The sequence below is a fragment of the Microtus ochrogaster genome, chromosome 2 (assembly GCF_000317375.1).
Source record: "Microtus ochrogaster isolate Prairie Vole_2 chromosome 2, MicOch1.0, whole genome shotgun sequence".
Classification (NCBI taxonomy): Eukaryota; Metazoa; Chordata; class Mammalia; order Rodentia; family Cricetidae; genus Microtus; species Microtus ochrogaster.
Genome location: NC_022010.1, coordinates 12,461,728 through 12,481,175, shown reverse-complemented (window position 1 = coordinate 12,481,175; position 19,448 = coordinate 12,461,728). Strand labels below are relative to the sequence as shown.

At 54.2% G+C, this 19,448-nt stretch overlaps 1 protein-coding gene across 10 annotated transcripts in view; it reads right to left on the bottom strand.

The window, feature by feature from the left end:
- The window catches only part of Ncor2 (nuclear receptor corepressor 2), a 149,498-nt gene that overhangs the window by 95,321 nt on the left and 34,729 nt on the right, over window positions 1-19,448 (bottom strand). For all 10 annotated transcript variants that reach the window (XM_013349886.2, XM_013349929.2, XM_013349937.2 and 7 more), the window contains exons 3-5: window positions 8,045-8,255; window positions 2,888-3,015; window positions 2,085-2,262 (exon numbers count right to left, since the gene is read on the bottom strand). In XM_013349886.2, coding sequence (XP_013205340.1) covers window positions 2,085-2,262; window positions 2,888-3,015; window positions 8,045-8,149 — 411 coding nt within the window. In that variant the 5' untranslated portion in view covers window positions 8,150-8,255. The remainder of the gene's footprint in view (window positions 1-2,084; window positions 2,263-2,887; window positions 3,016-8,044; window positions 8,256-19,448) is intronic.

Here is a 19,448-nt window from a genome sequence, read left to right as displayed (position 1 = left end):
AATAAATAAATAAATAAATAAATAAAATTTGGGCAAAAGAGATGCAGGAGAACAGAAGTTGGAGTGAGCAGGTCACCACAGCACAGAGCCCAGTGGCCACACCTGTCCAGACTCAGTACGGTCAGAAGAGTTCTGTGCCAAGGAGACGTCACAACATCCCATTAGGGGCTCCCAAATAGCTTTGGGTACCCACTGCCACCAGTCCAGCAAGCCTCTGAGGGAAACACAGGGGAACCAGGCACACAACAGCCAGTGTCAGAGTCTAGGGGTGGGGCTGGGTCAGGTTTGAGAAACCACAAAGATGAGCAGGAGGCTGGCATGGAGAGACGATGTCAGGGCTCGGCCACACCAGACCTCATGGCCATTTGAAAAAGAGCTGAACTTTCCTGCCTGGGAAAGGAGCTCTGGGACCCAGACAGCTCCATGCTGTCCTCACAGGACCCAGTGGTGGAGGGGGCACAAGCAGGCAGCAGGGGCAGGTGAGACAGGCCACTGCCAGTTAAGGTAAGTGATGATGCCCCAGAGCAACTGAGGCTAACACAGGCTAGACAGTGGCTAGACCTGGCGTCTGCGTGGCAGGATATGGGTGCTGGCAACAGGCTGAGTGGGTAGAAAAGAAAGCGGAGAAGGGGGTTCTGGAGCAGCAGAGAGAAAGAGCTGCCTGGGGTAGGCGAGTGTCAGTCTGTAACTGACAGACGTCAGTCTGTAACTGACAGACGTCAGTCTGTAACTTCCAGGGATAGTTCGGATGGAGAATAAGAACTACCTCAATGAAGCGAAGCTCATGTGCATCCCCCTAAAATCCCAGGTACCTGCCTTAAGTCACCAGAAGGGGTCATAGTAACCAAGCAGAGCAGGGCTGGGGGGAATGGGCCAAGAACATTCCAGAGCTCATGCCAGTGCCTTTACTCTGCTACAGAGGCTGGAGTTTGGCCCTGTCACCTGGTCCAGCCTTTAGGGGTGTGTGCAAGGCTCACAGCTGAACCCTCTATCCAGCTGGCCCGAGTCATCTACTACAGGGCCTGACTAACAGGAGAAGAGAGGCTCAGAGAGTCCCTAAGCCCGGGGCAGCACAGCAACAGCGTGGGGACAAGAAAACAGACAGAAGACTTAGATCAAGTCCGGCCCAGAGTCACAGGCCTGTCATGGGAGCTACATGCAAGGCCTGCCTGGGCTACACAGTAAGTTCTAGACCAGCCTGATTTAGCAAGACCCTATTTAGGAAAACTAAAACAAACAGAAAAAGTAAACAGGGCTGAAGGGAGAGCTTCGTGGGTAGAGTGCTGGCCTAATAGAACAGCAGACAGTGCCAAGCTCCACCCCCAGCACAGCCGGGTGAGTGACAGAACGGGGCTAAGAGAAGGAAGACCACTATCTCACAGAGTATGAGCCATCTCCACAGAGACAGGGCCCACCCTGACTCTGCTCTGGGGCTCCTCAGGCCCACGTGGCTGCAGATGTAGACCCGTCTTCTAGCCTACCTAGTACCCAAGAAGTCCTACAGTTCACCAGAGGCCCTCAACTCCAGGCCCTGACATGTCAGGTACCATCCCCGCTCCGTCCTGTCTCATGTTCAGGAACACTAGAGTCCCCTTCCCCAGTGTTCAAACATGGGGCAGTCCTGGCTGTCCAGCCTATTATATAAAGACAGGAGTTCCAAGCCACTGTGTCATACATGAGGTTACTTATGCAGCCCAGTACCAATGGGGCAGAGATAATGTGCTACGGTGGACACGAGGCTGACTTCAGGCCAGTCAGTTCCTGGTTCTCTGCTCCACAGCTTCGCGGGCCCTCATTCCCACTTCCCAGTAACTCCGGACAGTGCTAACAGTCATAAAGGGGGTCTTGGCACAGGGTCTGTGCACACTCCTGCCGGCTAGAGATACCTTTCCCAATTCTTCCCATCACCCATGCCTACTCTCCTTGCCTGACTGCAGCCCCAGCACTCAGTCCCACTCACACTCATGCCAGAGCTGACCTCACTCCTTTTGCCCAGCCTTTCCCTGCCTCCACCCCCAGACCCTTTCTTGCCCACAAGAGCAGTGGCAGCAGCAGAATAGCCCATCAATCTGGCTGGGGTGTACCTTGGTAAGGTCTTCAGTCCCACTGGGCTGCCCAGTGGCCAGCAGGGGCGATGGACGCAGCAGGGTATCGGGTAGTAGCTCCAGGCGTGGGCGCTTGCTCTCTGTGAATTCTATGTCAGGTTTGCCCAGCTCAGGCAGGAAGGTGCGAGACTCGGGGCGCAGGTGGAGCTCCTGAGACCTGTGAGAGGCCAGGGACACACATCACACAGGAGATAGAGGCTCGAGATCAAGACTCCAGGTGGCCACCTAGCCAGGTTCTCACGAGGAGCCTTGTTACTTGTTAGAATACTCTGTCTTCCCTAGCAGGAGGGGACATGATTCTAATTCATGAGGCCTTGTGGTAACTGCCCAGCCTGAATCATTCATTACAGCCTCAAGTCCCCACAGACCCTCCTGAGTTGAGGTACTAAGAATGCAAAAAGACACAGGCCTGAGAAGCACTATGGGGATCGAGCAAAGAACAACACACCCAACTCTATTCCTTCGCAGACATCACTAGCTGATCACAGAACCTCTGCTGTTACACCTGGTCTAGCCAGCAGGTGGAGAGCTCCGAGTTTCCTGTCTCTTAACCAAGCTCCTCAACCCTGGGTCATAGCTGCCTCCTCCTCCTGCAAGTTCACAGCCCCGGCTCCTGGGAGATCACAGCCCTGTGATGGCTCTAGAATGCCATCAGGAGCACATGGTACCAGGAAGGTCTGGACCCCCACCCCCACCCCCACCCCCGGCAGCATTACCCACAAAAAGTCATCATCTACCTGAGAGACACCACACCAAGACAAGGAGCCACGGTTTCTCCTCACCTTTCACTCCCAGGCTGGAACTCAGACAGCAGTGAGGGCCGCCTCCTCTGTGGCTGGATGATGGAGCCAGGTGACAGGTGAGAGGCGTAGTCACGAGGGTGGTGTTGGTACTCGAGCAGCCCCACGTCCTGCAGAAGAAACAGAATGGTAAGCAAGTGCATGAGCAGCAGCAGCTTCCTTGCCGCCCTGCACCAAGAGGCTCGGGTGCATTCCCAGCCTACATCTTTCTAGACACAACTGCCAGAGTGATGTTCCCACCATGCTGAGTCCCGTCCAGCTGTAGGGCTGAGAAAACATACTGCTCGACTCGACACCTCCCCACAAGGCTGCACCAGGACTTGTAGCGCGCCGGTATTACCCTACTGTCCAGCTGGTGCACTCAAGCCTGGGGGAGGGGAGTTAAGCATGGCCCCTCCAAGTCCACAGCTTGCAAACCCCACCTTTACCACCGCCCGCAGCATTCAGTTGCTGGTTTAGAGAAAGAACCACAGAGAATGAGTCACTTATCCCAGGCCCTGCCTACGTACACAGGGCTGGGAACTGCCTAGCGGGGGACTGGTTAGCATTAAGTACCCCTTGAGACCCCAGGTATCTTTGTGGATGGGGATCCCTGTGAGAGCCAGGCTCAGGCACCCCAAAGAAGGGAGGGCTAGCCAGTGCAGACAGGGCTAGAATGGTGGCCTATAAACCCAGGTCTCAGTCAAGCAGCTGTTCTAGAGCCCCGCCCACCATGGGGAAGAACAGCTGGCACACACAGTACGGGGAGGGAGAAACTGTACCCTCTCACTTTGAGCAGTGCCAGGATTTCACTGGCCTGGCCAGGCCTGGGTCGTCAACACTGTTGACAAGTTCCCCCAGCCTTGACGTCTGAACTCAGTGTCGGGCTCCCGCGGCTCACTAGCATCCTCAGTCTTAACCTGGATCCCACAGTCCCTAACTAAAGCCTTCCTACATTTTTCACATGGGCCAAGATCACTTCATCTCTATGGGAAAATGAGAGAGGAGGACGGGGGGGGGGGGGGGGACGGACAACTGTGCACATCTAATTGGAAAAACAAGACAGGCTTCCAATCTGTGCGGGCTGCCTAGACACTTGGTTACATTGCATGGCAATTGATTAGTGATGTCTGACTAGGTGATAGCTACAGAAAGCATGGACTATAGATAAGTTAATTTTATTTTATCATATTTTCTTCTCTCTCTCAAGACAGGGTTTTTCTGTTTAGCCCTAGCTGTCCTGGAACTCGCTTTTGTAGACCAGGCTGGCCTTGAACTCACAGAGATCCACCTGCCTATGCCTCCTAGGTGCTGGAATCAAAAGCCTGTGCCACCTTACCCCACCCCCCAGCCTTTTTCGTCCTTATTATTTTGTTTGCTTTAGATTTTATCTTTAATTATGTGCCTGTGTATATATCTATGTGTATATGCACTTGAATGCAATGTCCACACAAGTCAGAAAGAACACTGGCTTTCCCTGGAGCTAGAGTTAGAAATGGTTGTGAACTGCTGGACGTGGATGCTTAAAACCAAGCTCAGATCATCTGAAAGAGCTGCACAGACTCTCAACTGCTGAGTGTCTATCCAGCCACTGGCTGTGTGTCTTAAAGAGGTTCTTAATCAGTGGCACCAGTCAAATGTGCTAAGGGTACAGAAGCAGCTGGGTTCCTGTTCGGGAAGAGTGAGCAACCTCAGAGACCAAACTGCAAGGGAAGGAGCTGGGGGGACTTTGCAAAAGACCCCAGAGAACTGTGGGGTCAAATCCATGGGAAGGACACGGCTACCAAGACGAACCTACAAGGAGGACAAGAGCAAAGTCCCAGAGAGGACCCTGAGGGGAAGACTGTCTCAAGTTACCAGAACCAAGCCCTCTGCAACAAGTGGAATGACTAAAGTGACCCCCGAGGCAGTCACAGAGGGGGAACATGGTGGGTGGTCACAGAGCAGAGAAATGGGACAGCCACAGGTGATTACAGCAGGCCTGATTCAGGAGACAAGGGTCACCCCAGTCCCTGTATATTTCCACAGCAAACAGAACAAGTGGGGATCCCCAAGAAGCACACAGTACTCCAGAACAAGTCCAGCAGAGGGAGGCCACTCCTGTGAACCCCAGATCCATAGGTCACTCCTAAACAATGCTCATTCCTACAGAGCCTCACCTCGGGGCTCTCACTCGGCCTGGAGCACTGCTTGTCCAGGAGGAGCCTAGCCTGTCCCTCCTCTTGGACATTTAACTCCATTGTCAATATCTGGCTCCCCATTTAAATATGCCCCCCTCACCTCATCTTCACTCACTATTCCCTAAGAGAACGTCAGCTCCCCAAGGCAAGAGGGTTTCTTTGCCTTCACAGCTTTGTCCCCAGGGCTTTGAAGCTGGCAGGTGACAAACCTAACCAGCATTGTTGAACAAATGAATGAATGAGAAGTTAACGAGTGAGCAAGGGAGTTAATGAAGGACTAAATAGAGGAGGATCCTAAGTCAGAGCTGTGACATGTGCAGGTGGTACAGGACCCCTTGGTGTGCCCACACACCCAGGACATCAGCCCAAGCCAGCATCCAGTTCCATCATGCCCTATGTGGCACAGCAGAGTTTGTGACCAACTGGACAACAACCCGCAGGTCCATCCCAAAGCAGAGTCAGCCAGCGAGGCCCAAGGCCAAGACTAGGGACAGCCAACTTCATCAGACGTCCCTGGCACACACCTTGTCAAGCACTGACCTGCAGGTACGTGGCTCTTGCACCCCAACGCCAGCAGCATGGAGCCAGGGGTGGGGGTAACAGACTGTGGGATCTGGGCAGCAAAGCCTGAGGCTTACAGGAAGCATGTTACCCCTGGATGACAGGAGGGGACTGACTCTCTGATGCTCGGGGGGGGGGGGGGATCTACAGTTGGGGTTCCTACAGTAGCATCACACAGAGTCCAGCTCACGTCCCAAGCATGATGTCATCTCAGAGAGAACCCCAGCATTTTATAAAGCACCTCACATGTCTGAAGTGAGAGGGCAGAGCCTCCAGGAAGAAAGGGCTACTAGTGTGTGTATAAATGGCCCAGACCCAAACATTATGTTCCCAGGCCCAAGGAGCCACAGACTGAGCTGGTCATCGCACCAGGGCTGAACACAAGGCTCCTTAGAATGTTGTTTTCTCCTTTGGGGCATCAGCCTTGCTGCGCCTCCATTTCTCCTGTTCTTTGGCCTCTCTTTCCCAAGACGTAAGTGTTAAGCACAACACAGTTTCTCATGGCTGTGCTCTACCAGCCTTTGGGCACAGAGAGGGGAGGAATGGGTTGGGGTGGGGAGTGGAGAGGCGGCTGACTTGAGGAAGGGCCTTGGGGAAGACTTGGGAGATGAGGTGGGGAGGCTGAAAGAAGGGGTTGCAGGAAGGTTGGACTAATGGAGAAGGGGGAAAGGAACGTAGGTCAGGGGAGGGGCATGGGAAAGCTACAAAGAGACCAGGGACTCCAGATCACCGACCCCAGCCTTTGTCAAGCCAGCAGAGAGAAACTAAGAAGCCTGGATACCCACTAGAAGAGACCCTCATGGTCCCCAGGGATCAGCAGAGTTCTGCTGATGGCCCAGCAAGGGCTAGAGGCCAAAGAACAAGCATGTCCCCTGGAAAGGAGCACGTGGGCCCTACCCGGGGATAGACATGTTCCAACCTGTAGCTATCCCATCAGGCCACACTCACCCCAGCGGGGTTAGTAACCACTAGGTCCTGCTGGTGGCATCCTGCGTCACCAATGGCCCAGCAGGAGATCAGAAGGTGCCTAGGGTCAACTAGTGACCCTAAATGCTGGGGAAAGGTCACAAATGGGGCAAAGAGCAGGAAGGCAGCTGGGAGGGAAAGGGCTAGAGCAGCTAGAAGACACCCTGAGACTGGGCATGCACGGAGAAAGTAGATGAGCAACATGAATGGAGGAGGACAAGAAGGAAGCCCCAGGCATCAGCCTGGAGGGCAGGGGGAGCCCCAGGCAGGGCCTCTCCAGGAAATGGCTTGAACAGTATCAAGTTACGGTGGCAGTAGACAGCCACATGAGGGCATGCACAGGCATTCTTGTGGGTGCTCTCGTCACCCTACTTTACAGGTGACAGAACTGAGAGCCCCTAACATTAAATGGAAAGTCTGGGTTCCCAGCTGACCACTGGTGATGGCTGTGAGGCAGTACCTCAAACAGCAGATGGTAACTAATGGTGGCATAGAAGCTGGGGCCAAGGAGTGCGGGATCCCAACACTGCGAGGCTGCCCCTGGGTGATGGCAAGAGCTTGCCTTCCCCACCCCCAAGGCCCTGACGCTCCGAGAAAGCCGTCTGTGTACTACATGGCAGACACCCTTCACCACGCTGCTCTACACCTAGGCCCTCAGTTCTTGGGGAGCCACTGTGCATGGCACCTTGAGGCCAGGCCCTGGGGGCTCAAGGGAAAGCATACTTGACTCACAATTAGAGATATCTCCCACACAGATACAGCTCTGTCACAGAAAGGGACCACACCATCCAGGAGGGACAGACATGAGCCTAGAGACACATACACACACACACACAAGGCAACTCCCAACCAACAGGAGCTTATACAGTTCACACCCCTTCAGCCAACAGCCAGGAGCACGGTATGCAACAGGCATATAATAAAGGCCCACAGAGAAGACTCGAAAGCCCAGCCCCCTGCATGCTCTTCAGTAAGAGGGGGGGGACAGGACCCTGGCAGGGGCAGACACTGGCCTCAGCCTTACAGTCAAATAAGCACCAAGACCTTGAGGGTTAGGAAGAAGGGGGTGTGACCTCAGTCTCCCTCCTCAAAACCACCTCAGTCCCAAACCAAGCAGAAACGAGTCTGACTGGGAAAGTGGTGTATATCACAGGTGCCCCACTGCGCCTGCCAACTCCACTGTCAATCAAGATACAACAAAGCGTCCACTCAGTCTAGCCCCAGCCTAGACCATCCCACACTAGAATAAGGACTTGCTAATGTAACCCAGACTGGTCTCAAAGTCACAATCCTCCTGCCTCCACTTCCACAATGCTGAGATTACAGGCCTGCATCACTACCCCTGGCTGTCACCAGTGTCCCTACTGTGACCAAAGCAACATGGGCGCAGCAGCCTGGTTTCAGAAGATGCGTGAGAGCAGCAGAAGTGGTACTGGGCAGACGTGCCCCTTACCGTGTGGGACCGGGCTATCTGCACCGGGTAGGAGATGCCATGGGGCGGATAGCGGGGTTCAGCAGCCCGCCATGTCTGTGCCACAGGCTGTGTCGATCCTGACATGGTGGTGGGGTCCAGGTAGCCTCTGAAGCTCAATACACTCTTGACCACAGCTAGGACTAAGGACTGGTCTCGGTCATCTGATGGCAGGCGACCTGGTCACAGGTGCCTGTGGAGAAAAGAGAAAACAAGTTGAGCCTGAGGCAGCTGGTCCACAGCCACAGAGGCCTAGTCCTTTCTCCTGCCTGAGCCTCTCCCCACTGACAGCCCAAAGCCACAATGCCTTGCCTACCTTCCTTTCACAAGCCATATCCCCACTAGCGAGGGCCTCGACTAGCAGACTTGGGGACCTCCATTGTGGACAACATACCCACAGCCATCCGATGGCTCCCACACCCACCTCCGTCAGCCAGCTCACTCCACAGCTGGGACTTTCCAAGTCTCCAGGGCAAAGTTCTCCAAAAGCCCCTGGCAACCCCAGCTCACAGCTGCTGGGCCTGTCCCTGGATCGTGTGCTAGCAGCGCAGTACACACCAATGACCTACCATGGGTCACAGGGTGACCCAGGCAAAGCCTGTCTGCCCTGTCGACCTCAGCCAGAGACTGCTGTGTAATACGGACAGAACATACATGTGGTTGACCTGGTGCCACTAGGAGTCAGGGAACTGGATGCTGAGGGTCACAGCAGGGACATCCGGGACCAGACACAGGCGTCCGGGACAGGAGGGCACCAAACAGGTCCAGGATGCATAAATGCCACCTTCCAGGCCAGAGTCTCCAAGGCTAATAGAGGAAAAGCTCTGAGAATATCCCAGTGGTCTCAAGGATGGGAACCTGGAGGCTGCAAGAGCCAAGAATGTGGGAAGACTGAGCCCCTCCCCACGGTCCTTCCCTTCCCTACCTGTCCCTCAGGCAAAACTCCCTTCCTTTTCACACTGCACCCCAGAGCAAGGCCGGGGCCTGGACAAGGGGTCAAGGACAAAGAGACTGACCAGTTCCCTATAATTTCATCCTGACCCTTCCTCATAACTGCCCTCCAAGCAGCAGATGGCCAACGTCAGCCAGTGAAAGGTCTCATGTAGAGAAACGAAGCAGGGAAGGTGAAGATGGCAGGTCCAAAAGCCACAAGCCTCCAGTCTGGAGGTCCTGACTACATACCAACTATGTAGGTCAGACCCAACCTACCAGTGTGAACTTCACATTCAAACCCTGACTCCTAGAAAGGTCATGTGACCCAGACATGACAATCAGACTGTTAGGGAGGGAGGCAGTGACTGGCACCTGAGGACCCAATGGAACGTCATCCCTGAGCTCCCCGAGCAGGAATTGCTTTACTCAGACGCCCTGGCTGACTCTGTCACCTGCTATCAAGAACTCCGGCTTACACAGACTACCTACCACCAAAATGAGACATGTCACACAACACTGAAGAAGAGAAGAGCCAACGTGGCAGCTGTACTGTGCCTTAGGCAAGATGCTGCCTTGGGAGGGGAAGGCGCAAACAAGTCTACACCACACCTCCTGCCTGGTTTCGGAGCTGGCGGTACCACCAGTGCAACCCCACCCTGAGGCTGACCTCCGTCCTGTGTCACACAGACACCGTGAAAGGCCTCAAAACCACTATTTGATTTGGGGATACGCAGGAAGGCTGGGAGGTAGAATGTCTATTTTCTTTGCCTGTGGAAATATAGGCACGGAGCCCACAGACTCTAGAGGCTGAGAGAATGCCTCTCTAGGCCACCTCTGGGGAACCTCATGCCTCAGCCTGGCTTGGCTGGCTTCCACCCCAAAATTCATAGGGCATCCACTGAGAACACAGGAGCTGCATCATCAAGGGTCATCCGGCCAACCCCTTTCCAATGTCCCAACATAAAGGGCAGCCCCAAAGCCAGAGACAGTAGGGACCCCATCCCATGAGTTTATCTGACCCACACTTCACCTCTTTTACTATCAGCCTCCTTTGTAGCCAGATTGGAAAACAAACACAAATTAGGAAGACAATTTGGCAGGTTCTCAAATCCTGAAATACAGAATTACTGAGGATCTGCAACCCCACTTCCAGGCACTCGAAGAACTGACAGAGTCAGACTGACACATGCATGTTTAGAACGAACCCATTCTCAACAATCACAAGACAGAAACGCTCACCAGCATGGCCTGCCCATTCGGTGCAAGCGCTATTTAGCCAAAAAATAAAATTAAAATAAAATAAATAGACCGGAAATACTGACATAGAGCACACCAGACGACTGCAGGGTGTTAACACTCAGTAAAGAGCCAGACACATAAAACTAAATACAGTGTGTGACCAAGTCACACAAATGTCCACAGAGGCACAGCGCAGGTCAGAAAGGAAAAGGGTGGGTACCCAGGTCCCAAACGGGTTCCAAACAGGCTTTGGAACAGTCCTGAGAGGAAGGAAGCAGAGTGTCCAGGTGGGGCGCAGCATCACCACAGCAGGAGCCCAGAGGGGAGACTAGAAGTTGTGTATCTGAGAAGGTCACTGAATTAGATAGAGGGAGGTCACTCAAGGCCCTACAGAGAGATTCTGTTCCAGGAGCAATGGGGAGCCCCCGACAGGGCTGAGGGACAGCACAGCGTCAGTGTTTTGTCATGGGTAACACAGCTGTCAAGCCACTATAAACGTCCAAGCTAGAGACAGACTGTGTGATGGGGCGGCAGCGACAGGCAAGGGAAGTGAGCAGATGGCACAGCATCGGGCAGGAGGCAGACAGAAGCCTTACAAGCTTGCAACAGGGAAGGGACATCTTCACACACCTCATGGCGGAGTGGCTGCAGCCCGAGGACAGCAGGTTCCTGGCGGCACAGCCTGCCAAGGAGGAACCTGTCTAGGCAGTGCCAAGGGAGGAGCTTGGAGGGCAACAGGCTCTCAGTAAGGCAATCTCAACAGAGCAGCTTCTGTAGAACAAACAATGTCACCCTACAAGGGCAGGGACTGGCTGAACCGGGGGTGTGCGCCACTACAGTCACAGCCTATGGCAGAGACATCCTCCAAGGCCAACCCCGGGCAGCACCCACCTTAGGTGACATGTATGCCCACATCCCTTGCCCACTTCTTTCTCCTCACGGTGCCGGCTGGCTGGCATAACCGGTGCTCAGCAAAGGACTGTGCCCAGCAGAGGTGGGCCAGCTCCAGTTTTGTAACGGCCCACCTTTGTTCCCACCCCAAGGCAGCAACCTCCTTGTAGGACTGCAGGCAGGTATGTGGCACTTGGGGACACAGCCTGTCAGTGGCCTGGCTCAGACATGGAGATGGAATAATGCGGAACAGCAGGACAGCAGAGAGAGGCTCATAGGACGCGCTGTGTGTGGCACCAGCCTGCTGCTTCCTGCTAACAGACAAAACACAATGACACCAAACTTACACAGGACAGGTGGTGACAGGGGCTCCCCAGAATTGGAATGTGTGTGGCAGGCAGAGGCCAGGGCTCACATCCACCATAGGAGCCAGAGTCTTTGGGTAGGTGACAGGTTCTCTTGGCAAAGGACCCCAGGAGGACATGGTATAGCCCAGTTTCCACAGATGCCAAGAGCCTTGTGGACAGGAACCACAACGGCCATCCACCTGTCAGATCTGCCTCCATGCTCCAATGTTTCTGTGGGAGCCAGAGGCCACCAGGCACACCACACTGCCACATGAGAAGAGTGACTTCCAGCGATGCCTTCTATGGGGGTTTCTGAGGCTCCTGATCAAACCTAGGCATTGGTGCAACTTTAAAGGCTCTGACCCCATGCCCCACATCATCCTCCGGCCACACAGGACTCTTCCTCCCCAACTCCAGCCCCAGCCGGGATCAAGCGCATAGCCAAAGCAATGGAGAAGGAAGGCCAAAGCACAGTCTCTTGGTCACTAAGTAGAAATGATGCCAAGAAAAGCTGCCCAATCCTAGACAGTTCCCCTTTCGACAGAACCACATAAACTACTGTCCCAATGGCCAGACCAGGTTCTGACACCAACTCCACCCTTTATGCTGCTGTGCAACCTTGAACTGGGTAAAGATTTCTCTGTGCTTAGCTGGGAGGCCTCGCGGACAAGCTATCTATGAAGAGGTACAGGCCCATCTTTACCTCTAGAAACGCACTGTCCACTGTCGGGGGAAAGCCTCCAAATCCCCCAGCTTCCGTGTGGCCTCACAGGGCCCACTTCCTACACTGCGACAGCTAGTCCCCATCATGGTCCTACTCATGTGTATGAATGTGGTGAAGGCTGTGAGCCTGTCACCAAGCACACCTGAACCATTCAACAGATGGGGAAACCAAGGTACAGGGAGCAGCTCTCCTCTGCTCAGGATCACACAACACCCTCCGGCCTTGGCCACTTAGGCACTGAAGAAATCTAGTTAAGCAAGCCACAGATTCTGGCCCCAGCTTAGCCACATGGGTGTCCCTGGGCTGTGGCTAGCCAAGGGCTCCTGCCAAGGCAGACAGAGCCACTTCTTCCTCAGGGCTTCCCTTGCACTTAGTTTGATTACTGTGCATGTGCACGCATGCAGAGACCAGAGGCCAAGCTTGGGTGTCATCCCTCCTTGGGACCTGGAGTTCCCCGAGGAGCTAGGCCCATCAGCCTGCTTCACCTCCCCAATGCTGTGATTACAAGTACATGCTATCTATCATGCCTGGCTTTTCTCCATGGGCTCTAGCGATGGAATTGGCAAGACACGCACTCCACTGACTGGAGCATCTCCCCAGCCCACCACTGAGGGCAGCTAAACCATACCCGGTAATTCTCAGGCATGCAGTTCTCAGGCCCCACTCCAGGTCCCCAGCCACTCTGGCTAGCCTCGGGTTGCTATCGGCCCTCTCCTCCATTTGGCCATGGCGGTGGCCACTTCGCCCACAGAGAAGAATCAGACAATGGGCTAGTGTATAGATGTGGCAGGGTGGGGTGGGGGCTGGGTAGTGACACTAGCTGAGGGGCTCTAACAGTCTGCCTACTCTAAGTTTTGGTACAGTGACTGCCAGGGAAGCAGGTCACTAGACAGAACCACTTGAGACATAGGCCTGTCTCTCAGCAGGGACACAGCCTGAGACCCAGGTCCTTCTGCACAAGAGACTCCAAAGGGGACACAGAAGCAGGTGGCCAGAGATAAACAGTGCCAACTAGAATGCGGAAGCGAGGAGTTGAGGAGCATGGGGGAGGGGTTTCAGGACAGAATTTCACAGGGTGAGAGCTCCGGAGATCAAAGGCACAGCACTAAAAAAGCGTTCAACACTTCACAACCATGCAATTCAAAACACTGAGGTAATTGCCACCGTGCAGGCGCAAATACACACACACACACACACACACACACACACACACACACACACACACACCTCCTCCAGGAGGCCCCTTGATGGAAAGCCCTGTATGCCCCAGAGACTCCACGCCGAGCACAATGAACACAAACACCCCTCTCCAACTCACCTTACTCAACAAAACCTGACGTTGGCTGGGCCTGTCCAACAGTGTCTCACCACTTGCTGGGCTGCAACCCATCAGCTCAGCTTGCCATGTAGGGGGCCAAAGGGACATCAGAAAGACCTAGGCTGGGAGGAGCCTTTCAGAACCTCTGACTTTAACGTAAGCCAGAGCCCCACATGCCCACCTGTTCACCTACCCGCATATTTGGCTGCCCAGCCACAGCTGTATAGCCACTGTATAATCTGTCTGTTCTTCCCTTCTCCTCAGGACACTTCTGGAGGAATCCAGGAGAGATCATTGTTTCCTGAAGGGAACAGCAGACGGCCACACGTGGATGAGGACCAATGTTCCAGCTGGCTACTAGCTGCCCAGTGGTAGGACTCCTGCAATTCAGTTCCCTCCCCCAGTCAGCCCGGGGCTGACCACAGAACTACCTACCCAACCCTCCCTGTCAGCCAGGGGAGAGACCTGTAGCCCCTGGACACTCAGCCAAGGGGACACCCACTTTGTATCAGCACAGACGGAGCACATACAGTCACCAGTGATGGCCCCAACAACTCAGCAATGATCAACGGTAGATCTGAGGCTGGGCAACCACGGAGGGTCTGGAGGCCCTGTGGCCAGGAGCCAAAGGCAGCACCCAGATAACAATAGTCCCCAGAAGCAGTTCCAGGTCTTAAGCCCACTGGGAACCCCAGAGTGGACAGGACCAGCTCACCTGGGAAGAGGGCCTAGAGAGACTAAAGAAGAGTCCCCAGGCCCCAGAGCACACAAACCAAGAGAGATTATGGGCAACACAGATGAGGGGCTGGGCTAGGAGAGCATGCTGGCCCAAATACTCTAGGCAAAGCCAGAAAGTTAGCTCAACTTGGGGACATATGCCAGTATGGTCTCTGAATAACCAGTACACCAGCCTGCCACCCAGACACAACGGAGGCCCAGAGAGGCCCAAGCCAGACGGGCCTGTGTCTTCAGACAACCAGAACAGCACCCTGCACGGGAGCAGTACCTACAACAGGGGGAACACCATGCCAGGCTAGGAGCCCTGGTGACAGCGAGCCTTCCTCCGAGCCTCATTTACTGTAAAGAAACACACTAGTAATCAACGTCAGGCCAGTTAGGGGTGTACACTGGACCCCGTGGACACTGCCAGAGGTGGTGACTCCGGCCTCCTTGGAACACACCACCCCTTGTCTCACTGGCAGCCTCCCCACAGCACCCTACAATTAATTATCCCCAGGCAAGAAGCAGGCCTCGAACTCACTATGTGCCTGAAGATGACCTTGAACTTCTGAGCCTCCTGCCCCCAGCCTTCACAGGTGGGTGTCCCCTCACTGTCACCGTCACCGGGCTCCAAGCTCTCCTGCACAGGGCTGATGAGTGCAGTTCCAAAGAAATAACATCAAGCACCTGGACTCAACTGTGCCTGAAGCTCTGTTTAGTTACTTGAAACTTCTGTACTAAACACAGGAGGAAGCTGTTTAGTATAGAGAGTCCACCCATTGCCATGGGAGACCCATGATATCCAGACACCAACCTCTAAAGCTCCATGGGCTCAGATCTCCAGCCTCCAGATCCCTCTTCCATGCAGAATGGAGTGAGAAGGAAGTGGTCAAATGAGCAAGCATCTGAGTAGGATCCCAGCCAGCCTCGCCTCCTAGAGCCAAAGCAGGCGTGCCCGACTCCTCTCCCCGCTATTGGTGGCTCTGACGGGGACACAGGCCCTTGTAGATGGTGCTTGAGAATCTGGGTCAGTCCTTGGCAGCACATGAACTCCACCGCCTGGCAGTAACTGAAGCAAGCCTCCATGAAGGTTCCACAGGAACATGGCGGCCTCTGAAGGCATACCTGATCATTAGCTGAGGAGCCCAGAGCCGATAAGAAGCCAGACAGGCCAAAAGGACCCTGGATAGTGAGTCACACACTTGCCCCTACCATACCCAAGAGTTTAGCTTCCTAGAATTTAAAAAGGGGTCAGCAGGGCACGGTGACACACATCTTTAATCCCAGCACTAGGAGGCAGAGGTTGGCGGTCTCTGTGCATTCAAGACCAATATAGTCCACCTATGAGTTCCAGGAAGATCCTGCCCCTGGTGGGACAGGCAAGACAACCTACAGGTATTCTTTTCCTTGGGCCTCTCTGCTTTTGTTCTCTAACTGTGTGCCTGGGACAGCTCCATGTCTCACAGTGAAGGATGAGACTCTTTCCATAGGGCAACACTACTTCCACCCCAGGGTCTAAGTGCTCACCATGGTGACAGACCAATAGTAACTGCCTCTGCCATCTCTGTAGCTCTGCTGGCATCCTACCCAGCCATCTAACCACCTGGTCAGAGATCCCACTCTGACAACACTGTGGAGGTCACAAGCACAGATAAGTCTCCTCCACCCTAAGTGGTCTAGGTGTCCTTACTGTGGTAGCCATGGTACCCTAATCCTGCCTCCTTCCTGAGACTCCCCCTTGCTTATAATGGCACTGATCAGGGATGGGGCCACCCAAGACATCCAGGGTGATCCTATCTGGAGTCACCCTGCAAAGATCTGTCTTCTAAATGCTGTCACGGATTTGGGGTGCCCACACATGAGCAGATCCTTGGGGTCCTGTTTGCTCCGCTGCATCACAATCTCTTCTGAGGCTCTCTCCTAAGCAAACTTCCTCAAGCCCACAGCTAGGCCCTAGAGAGTCCCCAGGGAGCATGAAGGTACATGCAGCGACACCTAGGGGCATGGTCATGGCCCAGTGGCCCCTCAGGCTGGCAAGAAGCCAGAGTCTCATGCCCCAGGCTCTTGGGAGAGGCCAGCTCAATGACTCATCCACTCACAGGCCAAGAGGCTGGAGGTGCTTGGGGAGAGAGAAAAACTCAAAGCAAAGGACCCGGCTGGGATTTGTACACAGAAGCACAGACACTCACACAGACAGACAGACAGACAGACAGACAGACAGACACAGACAAACACACACACACACACACACACACACACACACCCTAACCTTGAAACTTTGAAAGATTCAGGGGTAGCCCAGTCGTGCGACCCTTCCTACCCTGCCAGGCCCCACACCGCCCATCCGCCTGGGACCTGGCTGTAAGGGCCTCCCATGACATCACAGGTGAAGGAACTATGCTGGGAGCCTGGAGGAGATTGGACCAAGGGACAAAGGGTGCATTGTCAAACACAACTGGAGGCAGGGGCGGATCTTCTGCATGTCTGGCTCAGTACAGCAGGAGAACCCACCCCCAGTCTTCCAGAACAGGGCGGGTAGCCTGGGCAGTGTCTGTGCCAAGAAGAGAGCTCAGTCTGGGAAGTGGGCCTCCCAGAGCTGCTCAGGGCCTCCCCTGAGCCAAGGATAAGAACAAGGCCTTGTGGGAAGGAAGCAGGATAATCCCCTAAGCACTCAGCATCACCCTGAAGGCAGACAGACACACAAATACCATTCATCCCCTTCACACTGTGTGCCAGTGTGTGCCACTTACCCTCTCTGAGCCTTACATGACAGGGTGATTCTGGGCTCAACTAAGGTGTGCAAATGCTCACATCCCCACCCTCTCCAAGGCAAAGCTAGCCGTCAGCACCCACACCCACACCTCAAGCCAAGAGCCCCACTTTCCTTGATCCCAACCCCACACCTCCAGGACTTCTCTCAGGAACTAAGCACCCAGCACACAGAGTATGATATTCCACCTTCTCGAAGTGCCACAGGCCTGTCAGGCCCAGCCACCATGTCTCAGGATGGAGGAGCCCGTCTATAGCCAAGGAACATACATATACACACATCACACTCACATACATACCCAAACTCATACCCTACACACATACATACAACCTACACATGCCACACACACATATCACACTACATACACATAAACAATAAATAAAATTCTCCATCCTTTTTTTCTCTTTCTCTCTCCTCCTACACCACACACCTACATATATACACACAAATACCACTACATGCTGACCCCTCAGTCTAGGGACAGGCCTGGGATACTGTCCCTTGATATCAAGTCGGGTAATTCCCAAGAGGCTCTCTGTGGGTGCTGCAGGCACAGCTCAGGGAATCACTAGGGCCCAGCCTGAACATCTGTGATCCCCTCCCACACACACACACAAGCTCATACACTAACATCTAAAAGTGAAGTGACAGCATCAGGAGGGTGGACTTTGGGAGGTGATGAGGTCATGAGAAGGACCTGCGTCCTTGCAACAGAAGCCGCCCATAGACAGCTGCCTGCACCCCTCCTCGGAGTGAGCCTACAGCTGGGACAGACCAGCCCTACCCAGGACGGCATCCGACCTGACCTCTGCCAGTTAGTGTCTTGGTGGTGGGCTGACGGCTCCAGAGCTGAGAAGAGCTAGCAGTAGCTCAAAGGCCCCAGCCTGTGTATAAGAGCTCAAAGGGCCTCAAGGAGGTAGGCAGAATGGATACCTAGAAACCCCAGCTGGGAACAAGGCACAGGATCAGTCAAGCACAGACAAAGGAGTCAGCACAGTCTCTCGAGGACTCACTGGAGCAGGTGGGGCGGAGCAGGTGGGGCAGAGCATCTCAGGAGAGGCAGGTGCCACAAGCTTAAAGGTCCTGACACAGGACCATGGCTGAGGTCTACAAGCAAGAACAGCCTACATACATGCTCAGGGGGAGTACTCTCCACCCCTCACTGCCTCTCCAGGCTCTGCCCAGGGAAATAGAAGACCCTAAACTATGACCTCTGACCAGAAACAAGCCTGCATCACCCCCACAGGATGGCTGCCAGGGCTTGAGTGTGAGGCAGCCCCTGGGTCTGAGCACTGCTGCTTTTAGGGTATGGAACCTGGTTAGAGGAAGTAGGTCATTGGGGGTGGGCCCTAAGGTTTCCTAGTTCAGAACTACTTCCAGTCTGCTCTCTGCTTTCTGACTGGATGCGCTGTGACCAGCTGTCACAGCTGCTCCACCCCGATGGACTGTACCCACTAAACTGTGAACCAAGACAAATCTTCCCTTCCCTAAGCCACGTCTCACCGGGCATTTGGTCACATTTACAGAAGTAGTATAGATGGTGGCAGAAAGTCCCCTAACCTAGTCCTGCAGGGTGCTGAGGAACCTAGGCAACTCTAGGCACATTTTGTCATCCTGACACAGGCTAGGGTCATCTGGGGAGAAGGAACCTCAATTGAGAAAATGTCCCCATCAAATTGACCTGTAGACAAGTCTGTGGGGTGTTTCCTTGATCAATGATTGATGTGGGAGGGCCCAGCGCATTGTGGGCGGTGACAACCCTGGGCAGGTTATCCAGAGTTGTATATGAAAGCAGACTGAGTGAGCCACCTAGAGCAAGCCAGTAAGCAGTATTCCTACATGACTCCTGCTTCAGTTCCTGCCTCCAGGCTCCTGCCTCCAGACTCCTGCCTCAGCCTCCCTTGGTAGATTATGACTTAGGGATGTGTGAGCCTATAACACTTTCCTTCCCAAGTTGCATTTGGTCATGGTGATTTATTACTAGAAACCCTACCTAACACAGAACCACCTGGGTACAGATGGAGCAAGCTCAGCAGTATACCCACTTTTGAGAGTGGCCATGTGTGGGGCTCTAGAAGTTTCCACCCAGAACCAACAGTTCCTGAGAGACATGGTTTTCTGTCACACAGAGACCATGCCAACAACACAGCAGGAGAACCAGAGGTCACACCAACAACAGAGTAGAACCAGAGACCACGCCAATGACAAAACAGAAGAACCACAGAGACCACGCCAATGACAAAACAGGAGAACCACAAAGACCACACCAACAGAGCAGAACCACAGAGACCACGCCAACAGAGCAGGAGAACCACAGAGACCACGCCAACACAGCAGGAGAACCACAGGGACCACGCCAACAGAGCGGGAGAACCACAGAGACCACGCCAACACAGCGGGAGAACCACAGAGACCACGCCAACAGAGCGGGAGAACCACAGAGA